General features: G+C 52.3%; 1 protein-coding gene across 6 annotated transcripts in view; it reads left to right on the plus strand.

The window, feature by feature from the left end:
• Positions 1–22,239, plus strand: part of KIF23 (kinesin family member 23) — a 127,152-nt gene that overhangs the window by 50,895 nt on the left and 54,018 nt on the right. For 4 of the 6 annotated variants that reach the window (XM_075342886.1, XM_075342888.1, XM_075342889.1 and 1 more), the window contains exons 7-10: positions 9,814–9,984; positions 12,137–12,169; positions 12,388–12,500; positions 12,599–12,720. In XM_075342886.1, coding sequence (XP_075199001.1) covers positions 9,814–9,984; positions 12,137–12,169; positions 12,388–12,500; positions 12,599–12,720 — 439 coding nt within the window. The remainder of the gene's footprint in view (positions 1–9,813; positions 9,985–12,136; positions 12,170–12,387; positions 12,501–12,598; positions 12,721–22,239) is intronic. The other 2 variants (XM_075342887.1, XM_075342890.1) reach the window with 1 other exon arrangement.

Below are 22,239 nucleotides of genomic sequence, written 5' to 3' on the forward strand. Positions count from 1 at the left end.
TCACCGCACTGCGGTGGCCTCGGCTACTTCCCTCGCTATCCGCAGGCTCCTGTGGCTTCGAGAGTGGAAGGCAGATGCTTCTTAAGAAGTTCCTTGCTGGGCTCCCTTTTGCTGGGACCAGTCTATTCGGTGATCAACTGGATGAAATTATTTAAGGAAGCTTTTGGCAGGAAGAGTACTTCCATGCCACAAACCAAAACCAGGAAACCTGTCCAGGGCAGGAACCAGTCGAGGTTTCGTTCCTTTCGTTCCTCTAACTGGTCGTCCTCTAAGCCCTCGGCCTCGTCCACTAACTCAGCCAAGGTCCGTAAACCAACTGGCGCATGAAGCCGCGTCCTCAGAAGTCCGCAGGAGCTGCTGCCACCAAGGCAGCCTCCTCTTGATTATCTGGCCGCGCCAGCAACGTCCTTGGTCGGTGGCAGGCTCGCCCACTTGGGCGACGTGTGGTTTCAACACGTCTTCGATCAGTGGGTGTGGGTTACCATCTCCCACGGCTACAGAATAGAATTCTATCCAGCCCGCCAAACAGATTTTTTTCTGTCAACTCCCCCCTGCTCCAAGGCATTCTTGCAGGCCAGTGGAGTAATTGTACCAGTTCCCGACTGGGAATGGTTCTGAGATTTCTACTCAAATCTCTTCCTAGTCCCCGAAAAGGACGGTGCCTTCCGACCTGGATCTCAAGCTTCTCAACAAGCCTGTTCAGGTGCGGCGTTTTTGCATGGAATCTCTGCGATCAGTCAATGACCCAAGGAGATTTCTTAGCATCCATCGACATCAGAGATGTCTAGCCGCATGTGCCAATCGCAGTTTCACACCAGCGTTGGCTACGTTTTGTAATCGGAGAGGAACATTTCCAATTCGTGGCTCTCCCCTTCGGGTTAGCCACGGCCCCTCGTGTATTCACCAAGGTCATGGCAGCAGTGGCTGCGGTTCTGCGCCTCCAGGGGTCGGCAGTGATTCCTTACCTGGACGACCTTCTAGCAAGGCTTCATCCAGTGCAGACTGTCAGCGGAGTGTCTCGCTCACTCTCACCACGCTTGCAAGTCCACTCTGACCTCGACCCAGGAACTTACGTACCTAGGGATGCAATTCAAGACTCTGCTGGCACTTGTGAAGCTGCCCTTAGTCAAACAGCAGTCCCTTCATCTGGCGGTTCGCTCTCTGCTGAGGCTCCGCCGTCATTCCATCAGGCACCTCATGCAGGTGCTGGGTCAGATGGTGGCGTCAATGGAAGCGGTTCCCTTTGCCAGTTCCATCTGCGTCCCCTGCAGCTGGACATTCTCCGCTGTTAGGACAAGCGGACCTCTTCCTTGCACAGGCTGGTGGCTCTGTCGCCACAGTCCAGGAGCTCTCTTTAGTGGTGGCTTCGGCCCCTCTCTGTCCCAGGGACGCTACTTTCTGGCCCCGTCCTGGATGATTCTCACCACGGATGCCAGTCTATCCGGCTGGGGAGCAGTGTTTCTCCACCACCGAGCACAGGGCACTTGGACTCCGTCCGAATCAGCCCTCTCGATCAATGTGCTGGAAATCAGAGCTGTGCTCCTAGCTCTCGTAGCTTTTCGCCACCTGTTGGCGGGCAAGCACATTCGAGTCCAGTCAGACAACGCGACAGCAGTTGCCTACATCAATCACCAGGGCGGGACTCGCAGCCGCCTGGCAATGTTGGAAGTTCAACGTATCCTTCAGTGGACTGAGGACTCCAAGTCCACCATATCCGCAGTCCACATCCCAGGCGTAGAAAACTGGGAGGCAGATTATCTAGCCGTCAAACCGTGGACAGCGGCGAGTGGGCCCTGCATCCGGCAGTGTTCCGGTCAATCTGTCGCAAGTGGGGCACTCCGGAAGTGGATCTAATGGCATCCCGGCACGACAACAAGGTCCCGGTTTACGTGGCTCGCTCCCACGATCCTCAGGCCTTGGCGGCGGACGTGCTGGTTCAGGATTGGTCCCAGTTCCGTCTGGCCTACGCGTTTCCCCCTCTAGCTCTCTTGCCCAGAGTCCTGCGCAAGATCAGAATGGAGGGCCGTCGGGTCGTACTCATCGCCCCAGACTGGCCCAGGCGAGCTTGGTTCCCAGACCTGCTCCGTCTGTCCGTAGAGGTGCCGTGGCATCTCCCGGACCGCCCAGATCCTCACAGGGTCCGTTTTCCGCCAGAATTCTGCGGCTCTCAGATTGACGGCGTGGCTCTTGAGCCCTGAATCCTTACGGCTTCAGGCATTCCTTCCGAGGTCATCTCCATTATGACTCAGGCTCGGAAGTCTTCCTCGGCCAGGATTTACCACAGGACTTGGAGAATTTTCCTGTCCTGGTGTCGCTCTTCCGGCCATGCTCCTTGGCCGTTTTCCTTGCCGACCATCCTGTCCTTTCTACAGTCCAGTCTGCAGCTAGGACTGTCCCTCAATTCCCTCAAGGGACAGGTCTCGGCTCTGTCAAGTGTTGTTCCAGCGGCGTATCGCCCGACTGGCCCAGGTGCGCACCTTCATGCAGGGCGCATCTCACATCATTCCGCCTTACCGGCGGCCTCTGGATCCCTGGGACCTTAATCTGGTCCTCACGGCCTTACAGAAACCCCCCTTTGAGCCTCTTAGGGAGGTTTCGTTGTTTCGTCTTTCACAGAAAGTGGTCTTTCTGGTGGCCATAACTTCTCTCAGGAGAGTCTCTGATTTGACTGGGCTCTCTTCGGAGTCACCTTTTTTGGTTTTCTTTGTCGCTCCATTGGGAGACCCAGACAATTGGGTGTATAGCTTCTGCCTCCGGAGGCCACACAAAGCATTACACTTTAAAAAGTGTAACCCCTCCCCTCTGCCTATACACCCTCCCGTGCATCACGGGCCCATCAGTTTTTTGCTTTGTGTTGAAGGAGGCAGACACATTCACGCAAGCTCCACATTTTAGTCAGCAGCAGCTGCTGACTTTATCGGATGGAAGAAAAGAGGGCCCCTAACAGGGCTCCCGGCATGCTCCCTTCTCACCCCACTCTGGTCGGCGGTGCTGTTAAGGTCGAGGTACCCATTGCGGGTACAAAGGCTGGAGCCACATGCCGTTATCCTTCCCCATCCCTTAGGGGCTCTGGGTGAAGTGGGATCCTAACCGGTCACCATACACTGGGACCGGGCTCCCTCCGCAGCCCCTGGGGGAATCTGACGGACAGGAGACCGGGTATCATCAGGGACAGGCTCTGCTACTCTGAGGTATTCTGTGTCCCCTTGGGGACGGCGCATAGAGCGCCTGTGTAACGGACGCTGCAGCAGCTGCTGGGTGTTTTTTGTCACCGGGACTACCGCGCCGACCGCGCTTGTTTCCCGGCCACGTTACTAACTTTAGTCCCCGGCTTTTGCGGCCTAGTACCGCATACTCCCGCCCCCGGGCCTGCCAGTCAGGGGTAAGGGCGGGACACTATACTGGACGTCAGCGGTGAGGGCTGGAGCATACTTGGGTATCCTCCTCCCCCCCTCACTGAGCACTGCGGGGCACCAGATTCCCGCACTTTCTGAGGCACGCCCACGGCTCCCTCCTCCTCTCAGAACGCCGGCAGCCATTGCTATCAGCACTTCTGCCGGTGGAGACCGAGCTCCACAGCTCTGGGAGGCCCAGGCAGGGAATCTGGTGGACACACAACCGCTGAGGGCGGTCGGTAAGCCGCACCTGTTACTAGGTGCTGGCCCCCCTGGGTGCCGAAGTGTGTATATATATATATCCTTATATTGTATACATTTACTCTGTTCGGCCGCATTATTTGCTTTTGGCTATATACCCTCACTGTTTGCTCTAAGAGGAGACAACAGCATGTCGTCCGCAAAAAGCAAGGGTGCCAAGGCACAGGCTTATTTTGCAACCTGTACCTCTTGTGCGGCTATGTTACCTGCAGGTTCCACCTACCCTCATTGTGTGCAATGCTCGGCCCCTGTGACACTCACTCAGCCGGAGCCTCAGCCACTGGTGGGACCCTCGGCCCAGGTAGAACCACCGGCTACCACTGTCCAGGTGGCAGGGACAGAGTTTGCAATGTTGGCTGAGAAACTTTCTGAGTCACTTTCTCAATCCATGGCTCAGTCTATGGATAGATGGTCTGCTAAGATACTTGAAGCTTTGCAGCACAGACCGGTAACACAGGCCCCGGGCACTGTTGAATCATTGCCCCCAGGCCCCCCTCGGTCGGAGCAGCAAAGTGCTCCTGGGGTGACTCCTAGGTCACACGGTGAGGACTCCGACACGGACCGCAGTCCCAGACCGGCTGAGCGGGCTCGCTGGGAGCTTCCCTCGACTTCATCACACTGCTCAGGGTCTCAGCATGAGGACTCTCTGGGGGATGAAGCGGATGTGGCAGATCAGGGCTCTGATCCTGACGCTGCTCTCAATCTTGATACACCTGAAGGGGATGCCATAGTAAATGACCTTATAGCGTCCATCAACCAGGTGCTAGATCTTTCTCCTCCAGCTCCTCCGATTGAGGAGTCAGCTTCTCAGCAGGAGAAATTCCAATTTCGGTTTCCCAAACGTACACGGAGTGCGTTTTTCGATCACTCCAACTTCAGAGATACAGTCCAGAAACACCGAGCTTTTCCGGACAAGCGCTTTACTAAGCGCCTTAATGACACACGTTACCCCTTCCCCACTAACGTAGTTAAGGGTTGGGCTCAATGTCCCAAGGTGGATCCTCCAGTCTCTAGACTGGCGGCTAGATCCATAGTAGCAGTGGCAGATGGTTCATCGCTCAAGGATGCCACTGACAGGCAAATAGAGCTCCTGATGAAATCCATCTATGAAGCCATAGGCGCGTCTTTTGCTGCGGCATTCGCAGCCGTATGGGCACTCCAAGCTATCTATCTCAGCTTGTCTGTCTGAGATTAATGCAGTCACACGTGCCTCTACTCCGCAGGTTGTGTCTTTAACCTCTCAGGCGTCGGCTTTTTCGTCCTACGCCATGAACGCCGTCCTGGACTCGGCGAGCCGTACAGCGGTAGCATCCGCCAATTCAGTGGCAGTCCGCAGGGCCATGTGGCTACGCGAGTGGAAGGCAGACTCTGCTTCCAAGAAGTTCTTAACCGGTTTGCCATTTTCTGGCGACCGTCTGTTTGGCGAGCAATTGGATGAAATCATTAAACAATCCAAGGGAAAGGACTCGTCCTTACCCCAGTCCAAACCAAACAGACCTCAGCAACGGAAGATACAACCGAGGTTTCGGTCCTTTCGGCCCTCAGCCAGGTCTCAATTCACCACGTCCAACAGGCCACAGAAGGGCCAGAGGAACTCTGATTCATGGCGGTCTAAGTCACGTCCTAAAAAGACCGCCGGAGGAACTGCCCCCAAGGCGGCCTCCTCCTGACTTTCGGCCTCCCCAAACCGCATCCTCTGTCGGTGGCAGGCTCTCCCGCTTTTGCGACGCCTGGTTGCCACATGTCCAAGACCGATGGGTGAGAGACATTTTGTCTCACGGTTACAGGATAGAGCTCAGCTCTCGTCCTCCGACTCGTTTCTTCAGAACATCTCCGCCCCCCGAGCGAGCCGATGCTCTTTTTCAGGCGGTGAGCACTCTGAAGGCAGAAGGAGTTGGGATCCCCGTTCCCCTTCAGGAACGTGGTCGCGGTTTTTACTCCAACTTGTTTGTGGTGCCAAAAAAGGACGGATCATTCCGTCCTGTTCTGGACCTCAAACTGCTCAACAGACACGTGAAAACCAGACGGTTCCGGATGGAATCTCTCCGCTCCGTCATCGCCTCGATGTCCCAAGGAGACTTTCTAGCATCAATCGACATCAGGGATGCTTATCTCCATGTGCCGATTGCACCAGAGCATCAGCGCTTCCTGCGTTTCGCCATCGGAGACGAACACCTTCAGTTCGTGGCTCTGCCTTTCGGCCTGGCGACAGCCCCACGGGTCTTCACCAAGGTCATGGCAACAGTGGTGGCAGTTCTACACTCTCAGGGACACTCGGTGATCCCTTACTTAGACTATCTTCTAGTCAGGGCACCCTCCCGGGTAGCATGCCAACACAGCTTGAATACTGCTCTGGAGACTCTCCAGAGGTTCAGGTGGATCATCAATTTCCCAAAGTCACAATTGACTCCGACCCAATCGCTAACTTACCTCGTGATGGAGTTTCATACTCTCTCAGCGATAGTGAAGCTCCCGCTGGACAAACAGCGTTCACTACAGACAGGGGTGCAATCTCTCCTTCAAGCCCAGTCACACCCCTTGAGGCGCCTCATGCACTTCCTAGGGAAGATGGTGGCAGCAATGGAGGCAGTTCCATTTGCGCAGTTTCATCTGCGTCCACTCCAATGGGACATTCTCCGCAAATGGGACAGGAGGTCGACGTCCCTCGACAGGAACGTCTTTCCCTTGCAGCCAAAACCTCTCTTCAGTGGTGGCTTCTTCCCACTTCTGTCGAAAGGAAAATCCTTCCTGCCCCCATCCTGGGCTGTGGTCACGACGGACGCGAGTCTGTCAGGGTGGGGAGCGGTCTTTCTCCACCACAGGGCTCAGGGCACCTGGACTCAGCCAGAGTCCTCCCTTCAGATCAATGTTCTGGAGATAAGGGCAGTGTATCTAGCCCTAAAGGCGTTCCAGCCGTGGCTGGAAGGCAGGCAGATCCGAATTCAGTCGGACAACGCCACGGCGGTGGCGTACATCAATCACCAAGGCGGCACACGCAGTCGTCAGGCCTTCCAGGAAGTTCGGCGGATTCTGCTGTGGGTGGAAGCCACAGCCTCCACCATCTCCGCAGTTCACATCCCGGGCGTAGAAAACTGGGAAGCAGACTTTCTCAGTCGCCAGGGCATGGACGCAGGGGAATGGTCTCTTCACCCGGACGTGTTTCAAGAGATTTGTTGCCGCTGGGGAACACCGGACGTCGACCTAATGGCGTCCCGGCACAACAACAAGATCCCGGCATTCATGGCACGGTCTCAAGATCACAGAGCTCTGGCGGCAGACGCATTAGTTCAGGATTGGTCGCAGTTTCGACTGCCTTATGTATTTCCTCCTCTGGCACTGCTGCCCAGAGTGTTACGCAAGATCAGGTCCGACTGCCGGCGCGCCATCCTCATCGCCCCAGACTGGCCGAGGAGGTCGTGGTACCCGGATCTGTTGCATCTCACGGTGGGTCAACCGTGGACACTACCAGACCGACCAGACTTGCTGTCTCAAGGGCCATTTTTCCATCTGAATTCTGCGGCCCTCAACCTGACTGTGTGGCCATTGAGTCCTGGATCCTAGCGTCTTCAGGGTTATCTCAAGCGGTCATTGACACTATGAGACAGGCCAGGAAACCAACGTCCGCCAAGATCTACCACAGGACGTGGAGGATCTTCTTATCCTGGTGCTCTGATCAGGGTTTTACTCCCTGGCCGTTTGCTTTGCCCACTTTTCTGTCCTTCCTTCAATCCGGAATGGACAAGGGTTTGTCTCTCGGCTCTCTCAAGGGACAAGTATCGGCGCTTTCCGTGTTTTTTCAAAAGCGTCTAGCCAGGCTTCCGCAGGTACGCACGTTCCTGCAGGGGGTTTGCCACATAGTCCCTCCTTACAAGCGTCCGCTAGAACCCTGGGATCTTAACAAGGTGCTAACTGCTCTTCAGAAACCACCTTTCGAGCCGATGAGGGATGTTTCTCTTTCACGTCTTTCGCAGAAGGTGGTCTTCCTAGTGGCAGTCACATCACTTCGAAGAGTGTCTGAGCTAGCAGCGCTGTCATGCAAAGCCCCCTTCCTGGTGTTTCACCAGGATAAGGTGGTTCTGCGTCCGGTCCCGGATTTTCTCCCTAAGGTGGTATCTCCTTTTCATCTCAATCAGGATATCGCCTTACCTTCTTTTTGTCCTAATCCAGTTCACCAATGTGAAAAGGATTTGCACTTGTTAGATCTTGTGAGAGCACTCAGACTCTACATTTCTCGTACGGCGCCCCTGCGCCGTTCTGATGCGCTCTTTGTCCTTGTAGCTGGCCAGCGTAAAGGGTCACAGGCTTCCAAGTCAACCTTGGCTCGGTGGATCAAGGAACCGATTCTTGAAGCCTACCGTTCTTCTGGGCTTCCGGTCCCTTCAGGGCTGAAAGCCCATTCTACCAGAGCCGTGGGTGCGTCCTGGGCATTGCGGCACCAGGCTACGGCTCAGCAGGTGTGTCAGGCGGCTACCTGGTCGAGTCTGCACACTTTCACGAAACACTATCAGGTGCATACCTATGCTTCGGCAGATGCCAGCCTAGGTAGGCGAGTCCTTCAGGCGGCGGTTGCCCACCTGTAGGAAGGGGCCGTTTTACGGCTCTTTTTATTCAAGGTATTCTTTTACCCACCCAGGGACTGCTTTTGGACGTCCCAATTGTCTGGGTCTCCCAATGGAGCGACAAAGAAGAAGGGAATTTTGTTTACTTACCGTAAATTCCTTTTCTTCTAGCTCCTATTGGGAGACCCAGCACCCGCCCCTGTTCCCTTCGGGCTGTTGTTTTTTTGTGTACACATGTTGTTCATGTTGCATTGTTCTTTGGTTCATGGTTTAGTTCTCCGAACATCCTTCGGATTGAGTTTACCTTAGACCAATTTATAAGTTTCCTCCTTCCTGCTTTGGCACCAAAACTGATGGGCCCGTGATGCACGGGAGGGTGTATAGGCAGAGGGGAGGGGTTACACTTTTTAAAGTGTAATGCTTTGTGTGGCCTCCGGAGGCAGAAGCTATACACCCAATTGTCTGGGTCTCCCAATAGGAGCTAGAAGAAAAGGAATTTACGGTAAGTAAACAAAATTCCCTTCTTTTCACCAAGACAAGGTGGTTCTCCGTCCGACTCAGGGCTTTCTCCCTAAGGTGGTGTCTCCTTTCCACCTTATCCAGGACATTTCATTGTCTTCCCTTTGTTCGGCCCCTGTGCATCGCTTTGAGAAAGCGTTGCATGCTTTAGATTTGGTGCGGACGCTCCGGATCTATGTGTCACGCACCGCTGTTCTTAGGCGGTGCACCTCTCTTTTTGTGCTGACCACAGGTCAGCGCAAGGGTCTCTCGGCTTCTAAACCGACCCTAGCTCGTTGGATTAGGTCGGCCATATCCGATGCCTACCAATGTTCTCTGGTGCCCCCCCCCCCGCCGGGGATTAAGGCGCACTCGACCAGAGCTGTCAGTGCCTCTTAGGTTTTCAGGCACCATGCTACGGCTCAGCAGGTCTGTCAGGCTGCCACTTGGTCTAGTCTGCACACCTTTTCGAAGCACTACTAAGTGCATGCTCATGCTTCGGCAGATGCGAGCTTGGGCAGACGCATCCTTCGGGCGGCTGTCGCCCATTTGTGAAGTTAGGTTTTGCCTACTTCTCAGTTTTCTGTTTATTTCCCACCCATGGACTGCTTTGAGACGTCCCATGGTCTGGGTCTCCCATAAGGAACGATGAAGAAAAAGAGAATTTTGTTTACTTACCGTAAATTCTTTTTCTTATAGTTCCGACATGGGAGACCCAGCACCCTCCCTGTTGCCTGTTGGCAGGTTTCTTGTTCCGTGTGTTTTTCACCAGCTGTTGTTGTAGACAGAGGTTACGGTTATTCCGGGTTTTACTCTATCTCTACTTATGGGTGGATGTCCTCCTTCAGCTTTTGCACTAAACTGGGTGGATTTGTCATCCGGGGGGTGTATATGCTCGGAGGGAGGAGCTACACTTTTAGTGTAGTACTTTGTGTGTCCTCCGGAGGCAGAAGCTATACACCCATGGTCTGGGTCTCCCATGTCGGAACTATAAGAAAAAGAATTTACGGTAAGTAAACAAAATTCTCTTTTTTTTCACAACTGCCTAAAACTTTCACTGTATTTTTATTTTTATTTTTTTTTTCTCATACATTATACAGGCAGAAAGTAGAACCTGAATTTGCAGATATGATTAATATTGAAGATGGATGCAAAGTAGGAGAAGTTGATGAAGACAGTGTATATAGTGTCTTTGTGTCCTACATTGAAATCTACAATAATTACATATATGACCTTCTGGAGGAGATTCCTATAGATCCAATTAAACCAAAGTAAGTGAGATACTTAAAAGAAAAGGAAAAAAAAAATTAATGTATTATATTACTCAAATAAAAGTTAGGGATATTTTGTCTTTTGGATGAAATTTATGTAAAACGTAAAAAGTTCACGCTACAGTGAAAGTAAGGCTTTTCATTGGAAGCATGCAATGGTGATTACCTCAACTCAAACGATTTATAGAGGCAAAAGCCGACAGCAGTGGTGAGTATACAATTCAGTTACAGCTCAACAACGACGTCTCCTGCTATTCACAAGTAGAGTTATTTGTCTGCTGAGGCATGGCATCCCACTCTTCTTGAAGGAAGGCCCTCAGCTCATTGAGGTTCTGGGGTACAGAGTTACGAGCCTCTACACATGGTGGCTCAGCTGATCCCATAGATTTTCTATGGGATTCAGGTCTGAAAAAAGTGCAGCCGCTCTATTTGAGGTGCCCCAGTCTCCAGCAGCCGTTCCCTAATGATATGACCTCGATAAGCTGGAGCATTGTAGCCTATGTAGATGAAATTAGGGCTGTGGTGTTCAGGCAGAGGCACAATGACTGTATTATTGATGTTATTCCAGTAGTAGGAGCTGTTACTCCACCATTCATAAAGTGTAGGGCAGTTCTATATTGACTAGACACAGCTGCCCATTCTGCAATGCCACCTAAGGCTCATCTGGTGACAACAGTGGCTGATGCATAGTGCTCTCCTTGACCTCTCCAACGTCGTTGGCAGCCATCATTTCTGTTCAGCATGAATTGACTTTCATAAGTGAACAGCACTGAGGCTCACTGATTCCCCTGTCCAGCAAGACGATGACGCCTGTGCCTGGTGGTGTGGTCAGGTACTCTTGCAGGTCATCTAGCACACAGATCACGCTGATGTAAACGGTTTTGAATGGGTGCCTCTAACCTCTTTTAAACATGAACAGTTATGTGGCATTCATCATCCAGTTCTACAGAGCATCATTCACAATGAAGCGTTCATCAGTAGGATGTGGCCAAAGGACGTCCACTTCTCTGCCTTTCTGTGCCTCTTCCAGTCTCTCTGTATCGGTTTTAACCTGCTGACACTTTAGGCTCAGAGTCCATTTCCGTCTGAGAACATCCTGCTTGAAGCTTTTGAATAGCGAGGTACTGATCAATTGTAAGGTGTTGGTCTTGGCCTCTTGATGTCAAAATGTGAACAGCATGATGAGGAGGACTGTAAATACCAATTCTAATTGAACCTCAAAATGTATTGGGTGATTCATGGATCAAACACCTGTTGTGAATTTTGCCATTAAGCTCCTCGTTAAAGAACTGCAAGTTATACAAAAAGTTGTGAAGCATTGAACAGATGGACATGTGCATTCAGAAACTTAAGGGTACTTTACACGCTGCGATATCGGTAACACCCGTCACACGGACTTGCCTTCCCTGCGACGTCGCTCTGGCCGGCGATCCGCCTACTTTCTAAGGGGGCGGTTCATGCGGCGTCACTGCGACGTCACACTGCAGCCTTCCAATAGCAGAGGAGGGGCGGAGATGAGCGGCCGGAACATGCCACCCACCTCCTTCCTTCCTCATTGCCGGTGGACGCAGGTAAGGAGATGCTCTTCGTTCCCGCGGTGTCACACACAGCGATGTGTGATGCCGCAGGAACGACAAACAACATCGTACCTGCAGCAGCAACGATTTTAAGGAAATGAACGACGTGTCAACGAGCAACGATCTTACACATTTTTGCGCTCGTTGATCGTCGCTCATTGGTGTCACACGCTGCAATGTCGCTAACGGCGCCGGATGTGCAACACACTAACAACGTGAGCCCGACGATATATAGTTAGCGATGTCGCAGCGTGTAAAGCACCCTTTAGAGAAGGTCACATTACGTTCACCCAAAAAGGGTTAGAGGGGAATTTTAGGATTATCCTGAAAATTTTCACCCGAAAGCCAAATGTCCCTAACTTTTTGTGAGTAGTGTTTTCTCTACTGTGGTTTCCATTTATCAGTGCCGCTTTTATCTTTCTTTAGCTTTTCAGGTACAAAAGAAACATGCCTTAATGAATGAATCTTTTTTTTTTTTTTTTTTTTTTCCTCTCAGTTAGATATTGCAAAAGGCAAAATGTTATACTTTAGCCATGGACCATAAAGATGGTAACCTATTGCTATTCCTTCATTAGGTGGAACACGCCGGGAAAGAATGCAGAGTTTATGTATGTTTACATTACATAGCTTTTGCCTTGTTGCCCAGCTCTGCCCGTTTCCCTAGTTTTGTAGTCCCTGCTAAAAATCATTTCCCTAATTTGTGTCTGTACGATTTCCATAATCCTGCATGCGGCATTCTTTGCTCATCACGCTTTCGTAGCAGCTCCCCACCCCTCCCCCCTCTCTGATGCTCATATATGCTGATTATGTCCTCCTTCATTTTTAGACCACCACAGTCAAGGATTTTGCGTGAAGACCAGAACCACAATATGTATGTCGCAGGATGCACTGAAGTTGAAGTTAAAACAACCGAAGAGGCCTTTGATGTCTTTTGGAGAGGTGCAAACTTTTAGTCTGCTGAACAAATGTATTTTCATATGAGGAGAAATGTGAAATATGTTAAATCTACTAATTAATATTTAAATCTACTTCTCCAGGTCAGAAGAGAAGAAGAATTGCAAACACGCAGCTAAACCGCGAGTCCAGCCGATCCCACAGTGTGTTCATAATAAAGCTGGCACAAGCGCCACTTGATGCTGATGGTGATAATGTTTTGCAGGTAATAAATACAAAATAACAAGAGACCGTTGCACTCAGTGCTAAGATATGTGGAACAATGAATGTGGGAATATAGACATGCATTACTGCTATGAAAAACATGTACAAATTGAGATACTTGGCACACAAAAATGGCCAGTTTTATGTGAGCCGAACAGCCAGCGGCAAGGTGACCTTTTTGTTGTGTCCCTATCAAACAAAATCTATAATTTATGGGAGGACAGGAACCTGCAAATGGAGAATTAAAATAGCCTATGGATGAAGAGCAGGAGCTCAATCAGAAGGCATACCCCTGTAATCTAAGAAAAAGACTGATGGCACAGTCTACCTTTCTAATGTGAACAGGTGCAAACTGAACATGAAACATAGTAACAAAAAGGAGACAGCTGCACACTGCAGCGCTAGGATATGGGAATATAGACATGCATTACTGCTGTGAATAACATGTAAAATTTTAGATACTTGGCACACAAAAATGGCCAGTTTTTTATGTGAGCACAATGGCAAGGCAACCTCTTTTTGTTGGGTCATCAAATTTTTCTAATACACACCCCAATTTTAGAATTTTAGAGATGAAAAAGGAGTATTAAAAAAAAAAAAAGGGGGGGGTCAATTTTTATACTCCGGTAGTGTCTTACCGGGAGAGGAGCGGGGAAGCGGTGGTGGAGCGGGGTCACAGGAGGCAGGAGACGTGCTTGAGTAGAGTGATGCTGCGGTGGGGGCTGTGCTGGCTGGGTGCAGCGGCGAGTGTCCCAGATGCTCTGTCGGCGGTGCCAGCTTCAAAGAAACGGAAGCGGTGTATGTGCATATGAGATCTCACACAGAGAGCTCCATCTGAACACTCACCAACTCCAGGCGCCATTATTTGAAGCCAAAGCATTTGGCACACCTGCTGCACCGCTCTGCCCCACACAGCCACCCGCACAGCCAACCAGCCGCCAGCACAGCGCCCATTCTTCACCACCTTCTGTAAGCTACATTCAGATTTTAAGACGCACCACTCATTTCTTCGGCGCTCCATTGGGAGACCCAGACGATTGGGTGTATAGCTACTGCCTCCGGAGGCCACACAAAGTATTACACTAAAAAGTGTAAGGCCCCTCCCCTTCTGCATATACACCCCCCGTGGGATCACGGGCTCCTCAGTTTTTATGCTTTGTGCGAAGGAGGTCAGACATCCACGCATAGCTCCACTGTTTAGTCAGCAGCAGCTGCTGACTATGTCGGATGGAAGAAAAGAGGGCCCATACTTGGGCCCCCAGCATGCTCCCTTCTCACCCCACTTTTGTCGGCGGTGTTTGTTAAGGTTGAGGTACCCATTGCGGGTACGGAGGCTGGAGCCCACATGCTGCTTTCCTTCCCCATCCCCCTGAGGGCTCTGGGTGAAGTGGGATCTTACCGGCCTCCAGGCTCTGAGGCTGGGCTCCATCCACAGACCCGGAGATCCTGCTGGAATGGAGCTGAGTATCGTCAGGGACAAGGCCCTGCTACGTTAAGGTACTCTGTGTCCCCGTACAGACCACGCACACACACACCAGCATGCTGGGTGTGTTAGTGCGCCGGGGACAACAGCGCTGCGCGCTTGGGCTATACTCACTGCAGCTTAGCTGAGTGAGTTAATGTGTGGGAAACTGCCGCGCCGGCCGCTGCTAGAAGCTGCGGCGCAGATGAGACTTGTGGTGCGCCGGGGACTTCCGCGCTGACCGTGCTTTTACGACGGCAGCGCTTATAAATCGAGTCCCCGGCTTTTGCGGCCTAGTTTCGTTTTCTTCCCGCCCCCGGGCCTGCCAGTCAGGGAAGGGGCGAGACGCTGTACAATGGTCAGCACCGAGGGCTGGAGTCTTATTTACATACTCCAGCCCCCTCACTGGGCACAGTGGGACGCCAGTTTCCTGCTCTTGTCTGGGGCACGCCCACGGCCCGCCCCTCTTCACAGGACGCCGGCAGCCATTCCTGCATGCAGTCTAAGCTGGAGAACGGACACAGGCTCTGGGAGACCCGGTCAAGGGATTCTGGCGACCACACACCCGCTTAAGCGGGCGGTAAGCAGCACCTTGGTGCTGACCCCACTAGTGCCACAGTGTTTTGTGTACTTTATGCTTGTACCTATATTTGCACTGTACGGTCGCTTCTTGGCTATATACCCCTAGATTGCTCTGAGGAGACAACAGCATGTCGTCCGCAGAAAAGCAAGGGTGCCAAGGCACAGGCTTTCTATGCTGTCTGTACCGCATGTGAGGCTGTTTTACCGGCAGGTTCCACTAACCCCCATTGGGTAGAGTCTCTGCTAGTGGTGGCCCAGAGAGAGCCACCTGTGAAACTGTCCAGAGGACAAAGTTTGCAGTTTTTTGCTGATAAAATGTCTGGGACTATGACCAAGATTCTAGAAACTTTGCAGTCCAGGCCGGTGACTCAGACAATGGGCACTGTTGAATCAATGCCCCCCGGTCTCCCTCAGTTGGAACTAATACGTGCTCCAAGGGGGTCCCATACATCCCAGGCTGAAGGCTCTGCACGGACGACAGTCCCAGTCAGCCTAAGCGAGCTCGCTGGGAGAGACCCTTGACTTCACACACTGGTCAGGGTCTCAGCGAGAGGATTCTCTGTATGATGAGGCAGAGGTAGCTGATCAGGATTCTGATCCTGAGACCGCTTTTAATCTGGATGCTCCTAATAGTGACGCCATGGTGAATGATCTCATAGCGTCCATCAATAGACTGGTGGATATTTCTCCCTCAGCCCCTCCAGTGGAGGAGTCAGCTTCGCAGCAGGAGAAATTCCATTTCAGGTATCCCAAGCGTAAATTCAGTACTTTTTTGGGCCACTCTGACTTCAGAGAAGCAGTCCAGAAACACCACGCTTATCTAGACAAGCGTTTCTCCACACGTCTTAAGGATACACGTTATCCCTTTCCCCCCAACGTGGTCAAGCGCTGGACCCAGTGTCCAAAGGTGGATCCCCCAATCTCCAGGCTGGCGGCTAGATCCATAGTTGCAGTGGAAGATGGGACTTCACTTAAAGATGCCATTGACAGACAGATGGACCTCTGGTTGAAATCTGTCTATGAAGCGATCGGCGTGTCGTTTGCTCCGGCATTCGCAGCCGTATCGGCACTCCAAGCTATTTCAGCTGGTCTTGCGCAGGTGGACACTGTCACACGTACATCTGTGCCGCAGGTGGCGTCCTTAACCTCGCATATGTTTGCATTGCGACTTACGCTATTAATGCTGTCCTGGACTCTACGAGCCGTACGTCAGTGGCGTCCGCCAACTCCGTGGTTTTTACGCAGAGCCTTGTGGTTAAGGGAATGGAAGGCAGATTCTGCTTCCAAAAAGTGCTTAACCAGTTTGCCATTATCTGGTGACAGACTGTTTGATGAGCGATTGGATGTAATCATTAAACAGTCCAAGGGTAAGGATTCTTCCTTACACCAGCCCAGATCAAACAAAACCCAACAGAGGAAAGGACAGTCGAGGTTTCGGTCCTTTCCAGGCTCGGGCAGGTCCCAGTTTTCCTCGTCCAAAAGGACTCAAAAGGCTCAGAGGGGCTCAGATTCCTGGCGGGCTCAATCACGCCCAAAGAAGGCAGCCGGAGGAACCGCTACCAAGGCGGTTTCCTCATGACTTTCAGCCCTCTCTCTCCGCATCCGCGGTCGGTGGCAGACTCTCCCGCTTTGGCGACATTTAGCTGCCACAGGTCAAAAACCGGTGGGTGAGAGACATTTTGTCTCACGTGTACAGGATAGGGTTCTGTTCTCGTCCTCCGGCTCGATTCTTCAGGACTTCCCCACCTCCCGACCGAGCCGATGCTCTTCTGCAGGCAGAAGGAGTGGTAATCCCTGTTGCTCTGCAGGGACAAGGTCACGGTTTTTACTCCAATCTGGTTGTGGTGCCAAAAAAGGACGGGACTTTCCGTTCCGTTCTGGACCTAAAACTGCTCATCAAGCACATGAAAACCAGGCGGTTCCGGATGGAATCCCTCCGCTCCGTCATTGCCTCAATGTCTCAAGGAGATTTCCTAGCATCAATAGACATCAGGATGCTTATCTCCACGTGCCGATTGCTCCAGAGCACCAGCGTTTGCTACGATTCGTTATAGAAGACGAGCATCTTCAGTTCGTAGCCCTGCCCTTCGGTCTGGCGACAGCCCCACGGGTTTTCACCAAGGTCATGGCAGCAGTGGTAGCAGTCTTGCACTCTCAGGGTCACTCTGTGACCCCTTACTTGGACGATCTACTTGTCAAGGCACCCTCTCAAGAGGCATGCCAACACAGCCTGAACGTTGCGCTGGAGACTCTCCAGAGTTTCGGGTGGATCATCAACTTTTCAAAGTTAATTCTGACCCCGACCCAATCGCTGACATATCTTGGCATGGAGTTTCATACTCTCTCAGCGATAGTGAAGCTTCCGCTGGACAAACAGCGTTCACTACAGACGGGGGTGCAGTCTCTCCTTCAAGGCCAGTCACACCCCTTAAGACGCCTCATGCACTTCCTAGCGAAGATGGTAGCAGCAATGGAGGCAGTCCCTTTCGCGCAGTTTCATCTGCGTCCACTGCAATGGGACATTCTCCGCCAATGGGATGGGAAGTCGACGTCCCTAGACAGGAACGTCTCCCTTTCTCAGACGGTCTAGGACTCTCTTCAGTGGTGGCTTCTTCCCACCTCATTGTCAAAAGGAAAGTCCTTCCTACCCCCATCCTGGGCGGTGGTCACGACAGACGCGAGTCTGTCAGGGTGGGGAGCGGTTTTTCTCCACCACAGGGCTCAGGGTACGTGGACTCAGCAAGAGTCCACCCTTCAGATCAATGTTCTGGAAATCTGGGCAGTGTATCTTGCCCTGCAAGCCTTCCAGCAGTGGCTGGAAGGCAACCAGATCCGAATTCAGTCGGACAACTCCACAGCGGTGGCATACATCAACCACCAAGGCGGAACACGCAGTCGGCAAGCCTCCCAGGCAGTCCGGCGGATTCTGATGTGGGTGGAAGACAGAGCATCCACCATATCCGCAGTTCACATCCCGGGCGTAGAAAACTGGGAAGCAGACTTCCTCAGTCGCCAGGGTATAGACGCAGGGGAATGGTCTCTGCACCCGGACGTGTTTCAGGAAATCTGTAGCCGCTGGGGGATGCCGGACGTCGACCTAATGGCGTCTCGGCACAACAACAAGGTCCCGATTTTCATGGCGCGGTCTCACGATCTCAGAGCTCTGGCGGCAGACGCCTTAGTTCAGGATTGGTCGCAGTTCCAGCTACCCCATGTGTTTCCCACTCTGGCACTGTTGCCTAGAGTGCTCCGCAAGATCAGCTCCGATTGCCGCCGCGCCATCCTCGTCGCCCCAGACTGGCCGAGGAGGTCGTGGTACCCGGATCTGTGGCATCTCACGGTCGGCCAACCGTGGGCACTACCAGACCGGCCAGACTTACTGTCCCAAGGGCCGTTTTTCCATCTGAATTCTACGGCCCTGAACCTGACTGTGTGGCCATTGAGTCCTGGATCCTAGCGTCTTCAGGATTATCTCAAGACGTCATTGCCACCATGAGACGGGCTAGGAAGCCGACGTCTGCCAAGATCTACCATAGGACGTGGAAGATATTCTTATCTTAGTGCTCTGCTCAGGGAGTGTCTCCCTGGCCATTTGCATTGCCTACTTTTCTTTCCTTCCTGCAATCTGGTTGGGAAAAAGGTTTGTCGCTCGGCTCCCTTAAAGGACAAGTCCCAGCGCTGTCTGTATTCTTTCAGAAGCGCCTAGCACGACTTCCTCAGGTACGCACGTTCCTGCAGGGGGTTTGTCACATTGTCCCTCCGTACAAGAGGCCGTTAGACCCATGGGATCTGAACAGGGTACTAATTGCTCTCCAGAAGCCGTCCTTCGAGCCTCTGAGGGATGTTTCACTTTCTCGACTTTCACAGAAAGTGGCCTTTCTGGTAGCGGTCACATCTCTTCGGACAGTGTCCGAGCTAGCAGCGCGGCCAGCCAAAGCTCCCTTCCTGGTGTTTCACCAAGACAAGGTAGTGCTGCGCCCGATTCCGGAGTTTCTCCCTAAGGTGGTATCCCCCTTTCATCTCAATCAGGATATCTCCTTACCTTCCTTTTGTCCTCATCCAGTTCATCGATATGAAATGGATTTGCATTTGTTGGATCTGGTGAGAGCACTCAGAATCTACATTTCCCGCACGGCGCCCCTGCGCCGCTCGGATGCACTCTTTGTACTTGACTCTGGTCAGCGTAAAGGGTCGCAGGCTTCCAAATCCACCCTGGCTCGATGGTTCAAGGAACCAATTCTTGAAGCCTACCGTTCTGCTGGGCTTCCGGTTCCATCAGGGCTGAAGGCCCATTCTACCAGAGCCGTGGGTGCGTCCTGGGCATTACGGCACCAGGCTACGGCTCAGCAGGTGTGCCAGGCAGCTACCTGGTCGAGTCTGCACACTTTCACCAAGCATTATCAGGTGCATACCTACGCTTAGGCGGATGCCAGCCTAGGTAGAAGAGTCCTGCAGGCGGCGGTTGCCTCCATGTAGGGAAGGGCTGTTTTACGGCCCTAACTTGAGGTATTAATTTACCCACCCAGGGACTGCTTTTGGACGTCCCAATCGTCTGGGTCTCCCAATGGAGCGCCGAAGAAGAAGGGAATTTTGTTACTTACCGTAAATTCCTTTTCTTCTAGCTCCAATTGGGAGACCCAGCACCCGCCCTGTTTCCTTCGGGATTTTTGTTTTTTTCGGGTACACATGTTGTTCATGTTGAATGGTTTCAGTTCTCCGATGTTCCTTCGGATTGAATTTGTTTAACCAGTTATTGGCTTTCCTCCTTCTTGCTTTTGCACTAAAACTGAGGAGCCCGTGATCCCACGGGGGGTGTATATGCAGAAGGGGAGGGGCCTTACACTTTTTAGTGTAATACTTTGTGTGGCCTCCGGAGGCAGTAGCTATACACCCAATCGTCTGGGTCTCCCAATTGGAGCTAGAAGAAAAGGAATTTACGGTAAGTAACAAAATTCCCTTCTTTCCTCCCACATTTTTGGGAAGAAAAGTGCATAATATAATCCGAAAAATATGGTAAGTAGGAGGTATACTCAATGGTTCGGCCTCACCAAGGGTGTAACGAGCGTCTGTGTTTTGAACTGTTATTTCTTAATCGTTCCTTTGGGAGACCCAGACCATGGGTGTTTAGCTTCTGCCTCCGGAGGACACACAAAGTACTACACTAAAAAGTGTAGCTCCTCCCTCTGAGCTTATACACCCCCTGGTGAGCAGACCCAGCCAGTTTATTGCTTTGTCAGGAGGTCATACATCCACACATGCATTCTCATCTGATTGTTTGACTTTTGGAAAGAGTTTGAAGAAAAGCGGGCCATGTCTGGACTCCCGGCATGTCCCTTCTCACCCCACTGTGTCGGCGGTGTTGTTAAGGTTGATTTACAAGGCTGCAGCCTTACATGCCGCGCTCCTTCACCATCCCTTCTGGGCTCTGGCTTGAAGTGGGAGCCAGCACGGTCTCCATGCCTGGCAGGAGTCCGGTCTCCATCCACAGCCCCTTGAGGATTCTGTTGGACCGGAGCACTCATCCCCAGGGACATGGCCCTGCGTCTCAGCAGCTAAGTACCTGAGACGTTTATGTTGGGGGTCCCGGTTCTTTATTGTAAGGGGAGAGTATGCTGTATGTGATTGTTTTAACTTTTCCTGCGGATTCTCTAGCTTTTGCCTGATAACCGCGCCGATGGTGCCTGCTTGTCGGCCTCGCCGCTTAAATTTAGGCCCCGGCTTCGCCGGAGGCCTAGTTTCATTTTCCTGCCCTCGCATGTCACTCATGCAGAGGGACAGGTTCGGCTCCTCCCGGCGGCCGTTCTACACAGGGGAGGGACACTCCCCACTGCTGGGGCGTCCTTCCTTCCCTGCAGGTCTCTATAGCCTTCCAGTTCCCGCCCTTTTATAGGAACGCCCCCTAGTCATTTCTCAGGCAGAGTTCACTCTGCTCTGGGACATCCTGCATTCTGCATCTCAGCTGAGGTGCTGCGACTGGGGGACCGGGCTTCGGGATCTGGAGGGCACACAACACCGCGCTCAGCGGTCTGGTAAGCCACAGCCGGTCTCCGGTTGTGGACCTCTGTATATTCTCCCTGGGGTTCATTCTCTGCAAAGCCCCCACTCCAGCAGCATGTCTCACACAAGGAGCAAGACTCCAAAGCTTTATTCTGCATGCACTGCATGTAAGCTCCTGCTGCCTGAGCCGAGCATTTATCCACACTGTGATGGTTGCTCTAACTTGGCGGTGCCACAGCCTGGAGTCTCACCCTCAGTGGTCTCTCAGGCTGCTGCTGTACCTGTGACTGAACCCCCGGCCTGGGTAGAGTCCTTTTCTAGGTCCATATTCCAGTCATTTGCTGAGTCCATAGGACTTTTGTCCAGGACTTTGATGAATATGCATCAGCCTCCCTCACAGGGTGCCTCTAATACTCTTGACAGAGGACTCCTATCCTCTGACCTCCGTCCATCGGAGCTCACGGAGGATTCATCATCTGATCCCAGACCCCGTCCTTCTAAGAGAAGGCGCAGGATTTCCACCCCTCCCCATCCCACGGCTCTGTCTCAAGAGCTGACTCTCAAGATGAGGAGGATGCCCTCACTGGGGGCTCGGAGGCTATGTATCCCATCGATTTCTCTGAGGGTGACTCAGATCTTAGTGATTTGATTGCTTCTATTAATTCTGTGCTGGATCTCAATCCGCCAGTGTCGGAGGAGCAACTCTCTTTGGCAGAAAAACATCAGTTTACCTCGCCTAAGAGAGTGAAGAGTGTGTTCTTTAACCACTCCAGTTTTCAGACCGCTGTGACCAAACCCAGGGCCTGCCCTGACAAACGCTTTCCAAAGCGTGGTTCTGATGACCGGTTTCCATTTCCACCTGAGGTGGTCAAGGAGTGGTCTCACTCCCCAAAGGTAGACCCTCCGGTGTCTAGGCTCTCAGCCCGGACCGTTGTCGGTGGCTGACGGCACCTCACTTAAGGATTCCACTGACCGTCAGATTGACCTTCTGGCCAAATCTGTGTATGAAGCTGCGGGGGCCGCGTTTTCCCCGACTTTTGCAGCAGTGTGGGCCCTCAAAGCCATCTCTGCTTCTCTAGAGGAGATGCATTCCCTCGAGGAGATGCATTCCCTCTCCAAGGAATCTATGCCTGAGATGGTTATCTTAACTGCTCAGGCTTCAGTTTTTTTCATCTTATGCCATGTCTGCCATGCTAGAGGCTGCTCACCGCACTGCGGTGGCTTCAGCTAATTCTCTTGTTATCCGCAGGATTTTGTGGCTTCGAGAGTGGAAGGCAGATGCTTCTTCCAAGAAGTTTCTTGCTGGGCTCCCTTTTGCTGGTTCACGGCTGTTTGGTGAACAGCTGGATGAAATCATTAAAGAAGCTACTGGCGGGAAGAGTACTTCCATGCCACAAACCAAGACCAGGAAACCCGCCCAGGGTAGGAATCAATCAGGGTTTCGTTCCTTTCGTTCCTCCAACTGGTCATCCTCTAAGC

The sequence above is a fragment of the Anomaloglossus baeobatrachus genome, chromosome 4, assembly GCF_048569485.1.
Source record: "Anomaloglossus baeobatrachus isolate aAnoBae1 chromosome 4, aAnoBae1.hap1, whole genome shotgun sequence".
Taxonomy (NCBI): domain Eukaryota; kingdom Metazoa; phylum Chordata; class Amphibia; order Anura; family Aromobatidae; genus Anomaloglossus; species Anomaloglossus baeobatrachus.